At 39.1% G+C, this 13,479-nt stretch overlaps 2 protein-coding genes across 6 annotated transcripts in view; one reads left to right on the forward strand and one right to left on the reverse strand.

Moving 5' to 3' along the window:
- Window positions 1-7,683, reverse strand: part of LOC137197388 (membrane-associated phosphatidylinositol transfer protein 2-like) — a 46,795-nt gene extending 39,112 nt beyond the window's left edge. Inside the window, exon 1 of one of the 5 annotated variants that reach the window (XM_067610768.1) lies at window positions 6,611-7,683. The gene's annotated coding sequence lies outside the window, so the exon portion shown is untranslated. The remainder of the gene's footprint in view (window positions 1-6,610) is intronic. The other 4 variants (XM_067610787.1, XM_067610796.1, XM_067610806.1 and 1 more) reach the window with 4 other exon arrangements.
- Window positions 7,684-11,269: 3,586 nt separating this feature from the next.
- On the forward strand, window positions 11,270-13,277 carry mtrfr (mitochondrial translation release factor in rescue). The gene is made up of 2 exons (XM_067610833.1): window positions 11,270-11,764; window positions 12,807-13,277. The coding sequence occupies exons 1-2, from the start codon at window positions 11,501-11,503 to the stop codon at window positions 13,035-13,037; spliced, it is 495 nt and encodes a 164-aa protein (XP_067466934.1). The 5' UTR covers window positions 11,270-11,500; the 3' UTR covers window positions 13,038-13,277.
- The last annotated feature ends 202 nt before the right edge of the window (window positions 13,278-13,479 follow it).

Consider the following 13,479-nt stretch of genomic DNA (forward strand, 5'->3'; position numbering starts at 1 on the left):
ACTTTGCCTCATGGAAACACATATTGTTGCATCTCTCTGCTTATGAGCCAAGAACTTTCCTGTTAGAGAGGATGTGTGTCAGAGAGCTTCGATTTCAACTCGTGATGTGCACAAGCCTGATGAATATCACCAAACAAGCCCCCACCCCACCCATGACTTCATTTCTCCTCCATAAAATTAAATAGGGACACAAGAAGGCGGTTGAAAAATAAATACAGTGGCTCTTTGGAATCCACCCACATCACCAAAAAATTTGGTGACCAAAGTGATGGAGACATGATGCAGGCCTGCACAAACCCTTCCTCTCTGTCTCATTTCCCAGACAACACCACTGTAGGAGCATTAACAGCGATGTGCCATTCATCAGCTGGCTCATCAGGGATGCGTGGGGACAGGTTGTACCCCTGTTGTCCCTGTCAACAGCTCAACACCAACATTAGCATCACCTGCTTTGTTCAAGGGAGCTGAGGTGGGAGGGTGGGTTGAGAGGAGAAGGACAGACTCTGTGAAGCTCGAGGTGCGGAGGAAACACAATGTTCCATTCAGTGCTTGGCTGGCGCCCAGGTGCATGATGGAAGCTAGTTTAAAATACTGTCATGATGCCTGATTGTTCGCTCAAGATGAATTAAAAGAAATTTAACCAGCCAGCTGGCAGCGTGTCCCTATACTCCGCTAAGAGGACATCATAAATTGTAAAATATGCACTTCAAACTCCTTGGGGTGCCTGAACAACTGAAAAGGCACCCATTATAATCTTTGACTCCCACAAAATGTTACTGGGTAGTGAAACTGTTTAAAGTTCCTTTGGGAAACTTTTCAATCACTTAAATAGGGATGAACCAATCAATCCTCCAACCATCAAAGATTGTCAAACATTCACTCTAAATTCAAGATTGTCATTTCTCATGAACGAGCTGATGGAGGATACTGATAATGCAAAACATACAATCCCGTTTTCCACAGAGAAGGGTCACGACCTGATCACTCAGACTAGTCAAGTCAATTTCATCTAAAAAGCCCCAAATCATGACTCACGCTTCACGCTCTTCACAGCATATGACACCTGACATATCAACAGGATTGGAAGATATGTATAAGGCCCAAAAATCAAGAGTGTATACCTAATTTTAAAGATGTGCTGCTATCTATAAATATTGTTACCAATAACAGTATAGCAGGTAACATTTTATGCTGTCAATTTTGTTTCTAGCCCTTAAACCCTCGATTCAGGTAAGAAAAAATCCACCCACACCCACAAATACTAAGCTGTGTCCTTAAATATCATGAACTTATGTCCCAACTTCTTATGCAGATTATGGTTATGAAATGGTAGGTTTTGCTTTACTTTTAGATATCAATAGGTTTCTTTTATCATGTCAATATTCAGATTCTTAAATTACTCCTAGAGCCTGTGTACACTGCACAACAATAGCAATATAAGCCCTACAGCGTGCACTGCAAAACAAACAGGAAGTAATTTTCCTCATCTATCCATCATCATGATCTAATTCCATAGCAGACGTTTGAGCTGAGTGCTGGAGACCCACACAATTCATTTGAATGGAATATTCTAGCCTTAACAGTCACATGTTGTGTATAATCTTATCTCCCTTCCTGATTATTCAAATCATATGTATTCTAGGAAAAACACTTATGCCTGAAAACCGATCTGTCATACATTAACAGTCAACAGAGTTGCACATATCTGAGAGGACAACCTTGAACAACCGTTTACCTACAGTAATGCCACTTCCTGGTCTAGTGCTGCTAACCAAACAAGCTAACTGAGTCATGACCTTGACAGACAAAAAAAAAAAAAAAAAGACTAAAGGAGATTTTACAAAGCTGCTTTGTTGATGATTAAATACTTTATTTCATTACAGCGTGGTGTTAAAAGTGGTGGTAAAAGTTCTTAACCAGAAAATGCACCCAGAAGTTGTTAAAATCCCCTCTAGTGCTGTCAGGGCCCATAAAAATCTGTCTCTGTTGACTGTCAAAGAAATGACACCAACAAGACATGAGCCTTTGTTACCGGGAGTTATCAGCTCCTGGAAAAAAAAAATATTTAGACTCTACAGTCCAAGATAACATGAAGGGCTTGTTGTGAATCCAGTTTAATACCTGCACGCTCATTTTAAACAATTGCAGTCCCACATTACATGCCAAGCTGTGGAATAAATGGACTTTTCTAATATCCTAACAAAGCAATCACAGGACACTAATGGCTAATGAAACAACAGAAACAAATTGCAGCTAGTATGAGAGATCAAGCTGCTCCATCATTGAAACTAGCACTTTATCAGTTAGACTTTACTGCCACCTTGTATTGGGTGGGAGTGACGGTGATTGTGTATAGCTAAATGGTGGGTGGGATACAAGACGCAGGAGATCAGCATGCAACAGGCTTCCAAAATAGTCCACAGTCTGGTCTGAGCAAAGAGCCAAGACTATACTCCTCTGCTTCAATAACTAAAGTGAATTACATATCATGAAGAAATGACACAAACTAATACACATGTATGTCACAGTAGCCGAAGCCACACCAAGCTGAAGCTTCAACCTCATTTACCACCTTGTTAACTCTCCTCTAAATGCTTAATTTGCCTTATTTTACTGTGCTTGTACCTGATGTTTCTCTGCTCTTCCTGTGTCAGCAATCTAATCTGATGATCAGCTGAAATAGTACAAACATAGATGTGGTGAGCAGCTGCATACGTCATTCAAACTTTAACTAACAGGAAGTGCATCTTGATTGTGTTTTCTCAGCTAAAATGTTATTACTCAATGACTGTGCACATGTCTGTCACCTGTATTCTTACAGAGTCAGGATTATTGACTTATTCTGCATAAGCAAGCGGAGGGGTTGCGGTAGGAAAACAGAAGAGCCGTCAGATGTAAGAAGACGACGAAGAAAAAAAAAATACTAACCGAGATTCCACGCAGGGCTATGAATACTTGAACAAGACTGGGACACATGCTCGCAAGCTTCAGGCTCCTCTGTCAGGAATTTTCCACTCCATAGTCACTCAGACATACAGCATGTATTTACATATTCTCACAGCGTCTTCCTCCTGACCATCAGGAGGCTGTCAGGCACTCCTGTAATTGTATAACATTAGTGGAATAATTTTAGTCTTAGGAAAGAGACCTGACTGACACGAATGAGCGGACATTAGCATAGTATCTGGATGCGGTTAGAAATTATTATCCTCATTTATCCAAAAAAAAAAAAAAAAAAAAAAAAAAGGTCATGGCAGGTGTTTACACTTTTGCTTTTTGTGTTGGCTTAAAAACAGCATCAGATCTGCTTTCAACAACTGTGATGATCAGGAAACACAAAAAAAACTTCACCCACCTCAAGTAAAAATACAACTGTACACACAATTGACTGATTCATGATTACCTCCACTCTTAGGTCCATTAGTTGTCTGATACTGCATCTGTTTGTCTGGTGTGTTAAGTGAGACTGAAAGCTGAGACAGCCTTCAGTTTCTCAATTACTGTCTTCTTGTAAGATTCTTTGGCGTAATGTAGATGCATTAAAACATAACCCTCCTCAGACATGAAATGCTCCGCCACAGAAAAATTTAAATAACTGATTAAAAACAGAAACTCCATGTGTGGTTGAACCACGAAACTCAAACAACTTCAGAGCTTGACTGTGTCAAACCTCAACAGGAACACAGCTGCGAATACATTTGAAATCCCAAAGCTACAATTCAAATCTTTCAAGAAATAACTCATGCAATCTTTAAACTCAATGAATATTTGAAATGTGTTAAAATAAATTAAACTTTAGATTTCCACTCGTTCTAAATTGCATTAAGCATCAACCTAGTTTTATTCAGCTTAGCTCAAAGTTACTCAAAACAACGATAACACTACTAGGCAACAAGTTGCTGTAGGTGTGAATGATTAGAAAACAACAAGCAATTTACATAAAGATTTTATAAAATATCAGCTACACATTAAACTAAGAGAGTGCTGCCAATACAATTTGCAAAGTTTAAACTATCCAAAACACAAACATGAAAACTGTACATGGCTGCAACAAGTCTGTGCAGTTCTGTTACACCAATTGTACTTTAATCTGCTCTGATAAGATTTTGTGTTCAGAAAGTGAGCAATAAATATAAAATCTTATTAAATTATATACAAAATATGAGCCTTGTATGTTATTGGACACACCCTGCCCACGTAACGTGATTTGACAAAGGACCGTTCTTTTCCTCGTAAACATTTTGACACATGTAGCATAATTACTGCTAATATGTTAAATCAATATTTAACTGAAAGGGAATGAAAACTATGGTGCCTCTTTAATTTTACTTAAAGTTTCAAATGTAAGAGTTTCAACACCAACGGCAAAAAGTGGGACAAAAAAAGAGACACTGTTTGCATTGTCAACAAAGCGCTGCTCATGTACCTCTAATGTGTGTTTGTGTTCGGGGGGGGGGGGGGGAACTCCCCCATTAGAAAACTGGTTAGGCAAATATCTCGAGGAATGAGGAAGATTTGAATGCTGGGTCATCAGTGATGCTGATGCCGTAAGTTCGAGCAGACTGCCCTTTAATTATCAGAGCAGCTCTTTAGCATCAGCACAATATATATATAGTTTACTTCCTCATGACATAAATGAACGGCATGAGAAAATGTCCTGCTGCGACACTTTTGCGTGGTAATCGTTAAAATCAGCTACAGGAGCAGTTATTCATGTTTTTCAGATCAGAAATGAGGAACATAAGTAATGAGTCTGTCTAAAAGTAAAAACCAAACTGCGACTCAGAAGAGAACAGCGTGTGCAGAAAAAAGAACAGACTGCCGATAATCAGTGCAGGGAAGACGGCACGAGATCTAATACAAATCGCACTTGTAATGGGCTTCACCGCCCCCGTTTCTGTTGTCATGTAACTTCAAAAAACATGACAAAGCCAATGAAATCATTAAGATCACAGAGCAGCTGATGCTGAGCCGATTACACAACAACGCTCACAACCGTTATGACTTCAAGGAGGCAGGATGCAGGTTTCAACATGTCAAGGAGGAATTACACCCTCTGTGTGCACATCAGTACAATATTCTTCAGGCTCAGAAACAACACAATAACTTATCCTGGTATGTGAATCATGTATTTCTTTCTCTGACAGCCATGCGCAGGCCAGATCTTGTTCTCATATTGAGCAGCACATACATATAGGTCTCAAAAACTAGACTTGGGTTGCATTGCTAAGTCAAAGATGTACTGATGTTGGAAATAAAGCATAGGGTCACAGCTCCTGCACTCCTGGCAGAGCAATCATCTGGACCACAGGCGCCTCAGCGTTGCCTCAATGAGTCACTCGGGCCCTGCTGAGTCAAGAGGAGTGACTCTTGATGCTGAAACTCATAGAGTCAAATTGGAGTAGGAATGGGCAAAGGGGACGCAAAAACAAGCACGTGGCGTGTAGGGTTTTAGTCAAGATTGAAACAGACAGAATGCAACTTTCAGGTGTAAAGATTTGAGCTTTCCTTCCCTTCAAACAGTGAACCTAACAAAACCATGAGAAGTCAACATACTGTAATTTGAAGCTGAGTCTTAAATAAATTCTCACACCTGAGTATTACTGGAAAATGTCTCTGTGAAAAGCACACACCGAACCCTGAAGGCTGAAAAATTCACTCTGTGTACTCCTGTGGTTTCTATTTTAATATGCTATTGCAGACAGTGTATAATAACACCAGAACAAGCTTACAGCCGCAACAGGAAGACTAACATTTCATCTGTTTTAACACGCATGCCTGTGTGACAGCCACAGTAGGGGCCATGGCATGAGCGCAGAGAAATATGCTGCACTTCTGAGTGCCAAAGGAAGAAGACAAAGTTAGTCTAGACAAATGTATTGGCGAGTTACAACAGCACAGGGCCTTATTGATCCCCTCCAGACATGTTTTAAGATGTATATAAATTACTCTGAATAATAATGTGAGTATAATATGGTTTTTCCACAAAGAATGTTAAATTATCTTGTTAAAATCCTTAAAATGACTCCTTTTCCCTCATTAAAAAAATCCAGAATCTATGAATATGCAAATATTTTTCATATCAGAAGTTTAACTGCTGGATACAAGATGTCTCCTACTTCACTGTAAAGTCTATTCTCAGTGTTTGTGCACAGCAGGCTTCAACATCACACTTGCTTAAGTTAAATATTGGACCAGAACTGGCTCCAAACTAGTTGTGATGTCACAAATCATGCTCGTAGGCCCACCCTTTAAAAATGGATTTTCAATGAGCACAGAGAAACTTTCCACTTTCAGCACATAAATGTGAAAACAGCCTTCTAGTGTCAAACTCTGCACATACATCATTCTGCACAGTGAAGCTCAAACATCCAACTGCAAGAACAAGAAGAAAAACACATTTTTGAGTGGAGAGGGGGCTTTAAAAACGTTGTAAAATCTGATTTAAGTAAATTTTAATGATTTCATTTTAAGTAAACGTGACGTTGCATCTGTGAAAAGTGGGGGGATGATAAAATTTGAACTACAGTAAACCCACAGGCTGTTAGTTACCTAGCAACATGGCAGCACGGTAATGACAAATTGATAGCTTGCAATGCTCATCACATACCTGGACCTGATGCACACCAGCGATGCACCTCTGGCCTCAGCGCGCTCCAGCACTCCGGCAAATCAAAGTTCATCCGCCTTTCTCCGCGTTTTTTTGGGGTCACTCACTACTTTTCACCAGTAAAACGCGGGTGTTCTTCTCAGCATGAAGCGGCCGCCGACTTGACGAGGTCTAGAAACGATGCCATAATTGAGATGAACGCATCTGAAGTCAGCAGCTGGTTTCCTTTACGTCGCCGTCTGTCTTGTTCGGCCCTTCAGCGGAGGAAGGGGGTGCGGGTACGACATGTAAAGATGATACGTAGAGAAACATCATCATCATCATCAGCCCAGGAGTGTGTTACATTATATCAACCGCAGTTTCTGCACTTGTTTACAAAATTTGGCCACATCATTGCGCCGGAGAACCGCACGCTGGATTTCCTCAATCGACAGGAAAAGGCCAAGGTAGCTATGGTAACGTTAAAATGTCCTTGAATAGCAGAGCTACCCCTCGCAGGAGTTTGACGGCTCGGCTCGGTTCGGCTCGGCTCAGTACGGGCGGGGGAAACGAAAACGGCTCCGAGCTCAGCCCAGCAACGGTCGCCTCCGTCCAGAGAGGCGGGAAGCGCGAGGAGCAGTCAGATGAAGAGTGCTCGCCATCGTAAGTTGTCACTCCGTAAAAAGCTGAAATTATACTTTCCGCGTCCGCGAGGGTCCGCTAGGGTTCGCGTGACGTAAATTTCGTCAGAGGGTGTACGCGTAGGCTCTGTGTCTGTGCGGACATCCGCGTACAGTTTGTTGAGACCGCGCGGACAGTCCGCGCTGTCTTCCTGTAAACGCTGATCTACTGCGCATGTGTGGACCGCGTCCCCCTCCGAGCGGACAACAGAAAGCAGCACAAACACAACTACTACGCGTCCGCGGTGTCCGCAGCTGTCTGTGTAGCGTCCTCCCGAGATGTGTGGCTTCAGACTTCACAGCCCCGACACGACACAAAACACTGTCAAGTTAAACCGAGTACAGTGAGGTTTCCGCTGAAAATGTCGCAATAAGAGTCTGAATTGCTGCGTGCTTGGGCTGTTAGGTTACAATCGCTGAAATCATAATCATCGGTAACACTCTATGATAAAGGGACAAATAATATACTTAAGTAATGCTTAACTAAAGTGTGAGTCTTGATGATTTCATGCATGAATTGAGGCACGTTGTATCATGAATATCTGTTGCTCACCATTAACAAAATGATCAAGTCACTTTGACTTTATGTGATTAGTTAACACTTAATAGATAGTCAATTAATAATAATTGATATGCCACCAGATCAGTTAAATTCCAGTTATAGTAAAGGGCATTTTATACCTATGAATTTGATCAGTCTCTTTTTTTTCTTTTATCAAACCGGTAGTCAGATGCAAACATCTACATGTTGCTGCATGACCCAGTGATCTTTATGCAATAGTAGATGGATGTATTGTACATGATCAGGTTGTATCATGCTTTAATCTTACATAATCTTATAAAAACTGTCAATTAATGTATGAAGTAACAGTAAGTATAAACTAATCATATAAAGTCATTGTGACTTGATCATTTCTTAAGGAGAAGCAACAGGAATTTGTGACACATCCTGCATGAAATCATTAGGATTAATGCTTTGGTTAAGCATTACTTAAAGATATTATTTGTACCCTTATTATAAAGTGTTACTGAATCATCCTTATTGGCCAAGTGTGTTTACACATACAAGGAATTTGACTCCGGTTTAGTGGCTCTCAGTGTACTTACGCAGAATAACAAAACAACAATCTTCAGAAATGTATACAAGGAATGTCTATGTGAAACCGTTTCTGTGAACAGTAAACAATATGTAAATAGTGCAAAAAAGTGAAGCGCGCAAGGAGTGCTGAGATGAAAACTAAATGGTAAAAAAAAAAAAGGACATTACTGCATCATATACATATAGTATGTGGTTATGTACAGGATATACAGCCTGTTCAAATATATAGTAATAAGTCAAATGTATTGCACATTTTGTATTTTAAACTAAATAAATATGTATAATTTAAGGTGCAGCGGGTATTATAGTGTTAAATGTGTAATATCTCCTATATCATGTAATATATCCATAAACTATCTATATCAGGTCAGATATATATATCAAGATTGTGCCAGTCCTACAGTTGCTCTCATATAGGACTATTAGGAGGTCATTCAAATGAAACAAATAACTAGTGTAAATACACTGCACAGAAATCCAAACAACAATTAGTATTATTATTCTGATGATGGGTCGCTTAACTTCCGGTGTTTTTCTTTCCTTCAGCTAGTTTGACGGAGCTCAGACTCGCACAGTTGAGCAGTTTCGATAGTAGGCTGCCTCCTGCTGGCAACGGACTATATGGTCTGAACTGGTGGCCTGTCACGAGTAGTTACGTATTTCTGCAGAATTGTCATGCATTAAAACAATTACAACGCTACATTTAGCAGTCAATATGTAAACTGGTCTGACATGTAGTGAAAGAGTTGACTAAGTTTACCCACGTTAATCTGCAGAACATCGTTCACCAACCAACCTCTTCTGTTTGACACTGTCGTTATTGCCTTCATCATGCAGCCTAATCATGTGAACTAAGTTGGAGGGAAATAAATTAAAGAAAAAATATGTTTTTTATTTATATTAGTGTTTGTGGGCCTCAATAAGATCACTTATTGGATGTCATAGCTTACCAATCTTTTACTGTACCACTACACCAACTGTAAATTCTGCATATATCTAAAACATAAACTCATTCTCTGTCTATGGTTGCATTTTCACAACAAACAATGAAGTATAACAACTGTTGCCAGTTGCTAATAAATTCTTGTCTAAGTTGTGCACAGCACACTCACTGTGTTTATATATTTGGTGATATATCTGATGTCTACATCACAGCACATTTTGTCATTGTGTTTTATGTCTCGTAGAGAAACATCCTGCACTGCTTTTTCACCAAAAAAGGTAGAAATGCTGCTGCACCTTAAATAGAGCAAAGCGAGCCTACTGACTAGTTTCACTTCCCACGCATTTCAAGGAAATGATTTTATTGGCTGCCTTTCCTGTAACTAAAAGCTTCAGAATACTCACACCTTCTCAACTTACTGTAAATGTTTCAATGCTGCACAAATGGCAAACTTAGATAGATAGATAGATAGATAGATAGATAGATAGATAGATAGATAGATAGATAGATAGACATAAGAATGACATGATCAGTGTTATATTGTACCAGAATGGGGGTCAGCTTCAATGTGAGCACTAAAGATAAAGTTGAAGTAATTAGAAACATCTCCCACCTGCAATATCAGAGAGATGTCATCACAGGTCATCAGAGAGATTGTCTTTTCCCTGTGACCTACATAGTTTCCTGATTTACTAATTATAGTCATTATCAAGGGGGGAGAACAGGAAGCATTATATCACAGTCCATTTTTTCTTCTCCATATAATTAAAACAATTTTTCATTGCATATATTTATAGTGTTAAATGGACATCAACAATTTTATTACATTAATTTGAACCTTTTAGGAATCTTGCAGAAGCTACAACTCCTTCCACAAGTGTTTGGCACTGCTCGCAGGGATGGACAGAAATAACGATGTGTTAAATGATGCAAAGCAGCGGTTAAGGTGAATGACAAGTAAATAAATAAAACAGCTTACCTTCTTCACTGTCAGATGAAGTGGTATTATTTCATTTCATTCCATCATGCTCAAGTTTCATATTGTCACTCCATTCAAAAAGTCTCTTGATTATAAAACACATATCCCTGCTGACTAGAGAAGTGGCTGTATAGTTTTCTCCTTTCTGGGTAAAGGAGGCTGTCGTCAGCTTGGGTTCACAATGTTTACAACTGACTGACAAGTTTGGGAGTCAGAAAAAGTATCAAAGTGTCCAAGAAGAAATTTTTCCAAACAACTTCTGCAGCATAATCCACTTCTCTGCTGTCCCTCTGTGGCTGAAATGTCTGATAAGTCATGCTTCACTCCACGTTATTTTCTCTTATTTAAAGAAAACAATGCATTTAAAAACAACAATATCACATACTGTACTATCCAGTATTACTATCAAGCATCACCTATTCTCATAAAGTCACCACATGTCAGATGTAGTACATATATAGCTGGGATTAACCAGCACAACAATTATACTGTGCTCATGGGCTACACATTTATATTCAAGATGTTACTGCCTGACATGTGGATACATTTATGCTGACTACTATATCTTGGCACACACAATTACATCCTCACTGCTTCATTGTAAACAAACTAAGTTTCTACTGCTATTTTATATGTATAGAATAGACAAGCTGTATACATGACCATAAAGTAAAACTTGAAATCCTTTGAGCACAAATTTACATACAAACATTTTGCCGTGAACAACTGAATGTCCAGATTAAGCTTTTGTATTTTTTAATAGAGTGGGAGAAAGTATTGGGTCTTCTTTACACCCGATGATTTAATGTTTTACTTGAATTCTGACTTTAATCTCTGAATTTAAATACATTTTCACATGTGGCCCTAATCCTCTTCCGTATTATAGACTAATGTATTACTATAGACTAATGTAAACTAGATCCTGTTCTACATACTCCGGTACGGTAGGTGGTGGTGTGCACCTAAACGTTGGTATTGCAAAAAAAGCACAGAAGAAGACTGGCCGGAACACAAACATAACCACATTGACATGACCGTAAACAGGCGGCGACATAAGGAACAGTAGGCTGTGTCTGCATGGAAATAAGCATTTTATTCAGGGAATTGATAGTCTGTCTGCTTGGTGACATAAAATGAATCGTAATGTAATGCTGTGAGTCATTGTGTTGTTGTTTTTTTCTGTCGTGTTACTGAGAGTCTATTTAAAGAGATGTCACTCATCAGCTGTATGTGCAGCTTCACTCGGGTCTTATGGAGAGGCTCTCCCAGTATGTCTCCAATGTTAAGGCCGCTCCCGGCTGGACTCACTTGTGTTTTGGCAGCCGGTAAAAAGGACTTGATAGATCTGCCTGTCCTCAATGAGGACGAGCTTGAGGAGCAGTTTGTGAGAGGATCCGGACCCGGAGGACAGGCCACCAACAAAACCAGCAACTGTGTGGTGCTCAAACACATCCCCACTGGGATTGTAGTGAAGGTTAATCTTGTTCTTAAACTCCTCTATGTGTATTTGTTATCACTGGTGTCTCTCAGTCCATGTTTGATAGAAGGTTTAGTGGTGAATGAACCCAAAATCAGTTTCAAGGTTCATTCCTGACTCTTGAGCTCACCTGTTCTGATGTATTCTGTCATATCACGTGATGTCCAGTTGTCATAGAAATGTTGATGTTGAAATTTCCTTTTTTTCTGATCACTTCACAGACATTGTGTCCATGTTTGCTGAAAAGTTGAGTTTCACAGTTCACTGAAGTCCTTAAAGTGCTCAGAAAAAAATGGAAATGATAATGATAATGATAATGATCGAAAGCTGGATCTTAAAGGACAGGTTCAGAATTTATCAAGCCTGTCTTAAAACAACAGTCAGGTGCCCATATGAACACTGAAAGAGGTTTTCCTTGCTGTAATCATTCCTCCTGTTAATACTGGCTATTAAAAGATCCCTTCAAATGTATTTTCAATGTAAGTGAAGGAGACCAAAATCCACAGTGTGTCCACACAGTCATTTTGTGCAAAAATGCATTTAAAAGTTGATGTGAAGCTTATATGAGGCTTCATCAGTCAGAGTTAGTCATATCAAGTGGATATCTGCCACATTTACAGTCTTTTAAACAAAAAAATCCCCTCTTTGTGTTTCCTCAGACAGTGTTTCCCTGTTGAGCTGCAGTGGACGTATAGTAACAAAAAGAAGGACTTTGGCACGTTGAAAGATATCTACTTGATTTGACTAGTTTGGATGACTGAAGCTCCATATTGGCTTCAAATAAACTTTTTAATACATTTTTGTACAGAAAGAGGCTTATAGATTTTGGCGCCCATCACTTACATTGTAAGTGCATTATGAAGAGATCTGCTAATGATCAGTATGAACAGGAGGAATGATTATGGCAAGAAAAACTTGTTTGAATGTTCATTTGGGCACCAGACTTGGAAAAATCGTGAAGGTGATATTTTTTTGGTCAACCAAGGATTTGTAATTCACAAACCATGCTAATTTAATATCTTCTCCATTTTCCCTGCAGTGCCATCAAACCAGATCTGTGGATACAAATCGAAAACGTGCTCGGGAAATTATGAGAGAGAAACTTGATATTTCATATAAAGGAGAACACAGTGAAGTTCTTGTGAGGAAGAAAGAGTCCGAGCTGAGGAAACAAGAGAAGAGGAGGAAGGCAAACGAGAACCTGGAGAGAAAAAGACTTTTTAAAGAAGCACTGGCTGCAGAATCCAAACCTGGAAATGACTCCGTTTAAAATGTTCATGTGAAATATAAAATGAAGACATGAATACTTGAACGATCCTGTATTTTGTATTTTATGTCCACAAATTCTGAATAACATTATCTTTAAAGGCAATGTTAACAGCATAAAATCAAATTAGCCTTTTATTTGTTTAGCGTCTTTCATGCAAAGTTACAATACATGCAGTGCATCGCATAATACAAGACTGAGAAAGAGATTTTGAAAAAAATGAAATAAAATGTCTACATTTTTTTGCAATGTTAGTGCATCTTTCATTGCTTGAAGGTTGTTCCATAATTAATGGGGGTATATGCTTTAAGTAAAAGCTGCAGTATGTAATGTGTCCACTTGTATGTGCAAAAAACTTCCACAGTTACCAGTGTTATCAAGTTCTATTCGGAGTTTGTTATATTAGGGGGAGATTTGGTCATTTAAATTAAACTTTACTGTATAT

Source organism: Thunnus thynnus, chromosome 2 (assembly GCF_963924715.1).
Source record: "Thunnus thynnus chromosome 2, fThuThy2.1, whole genome shotgun sequence".
NCBI lineage: Eukaryota > Metazoa > Chordata > Actinopteri > Scombriformes > Scombridae > Thunnus > Thunnus thynnus.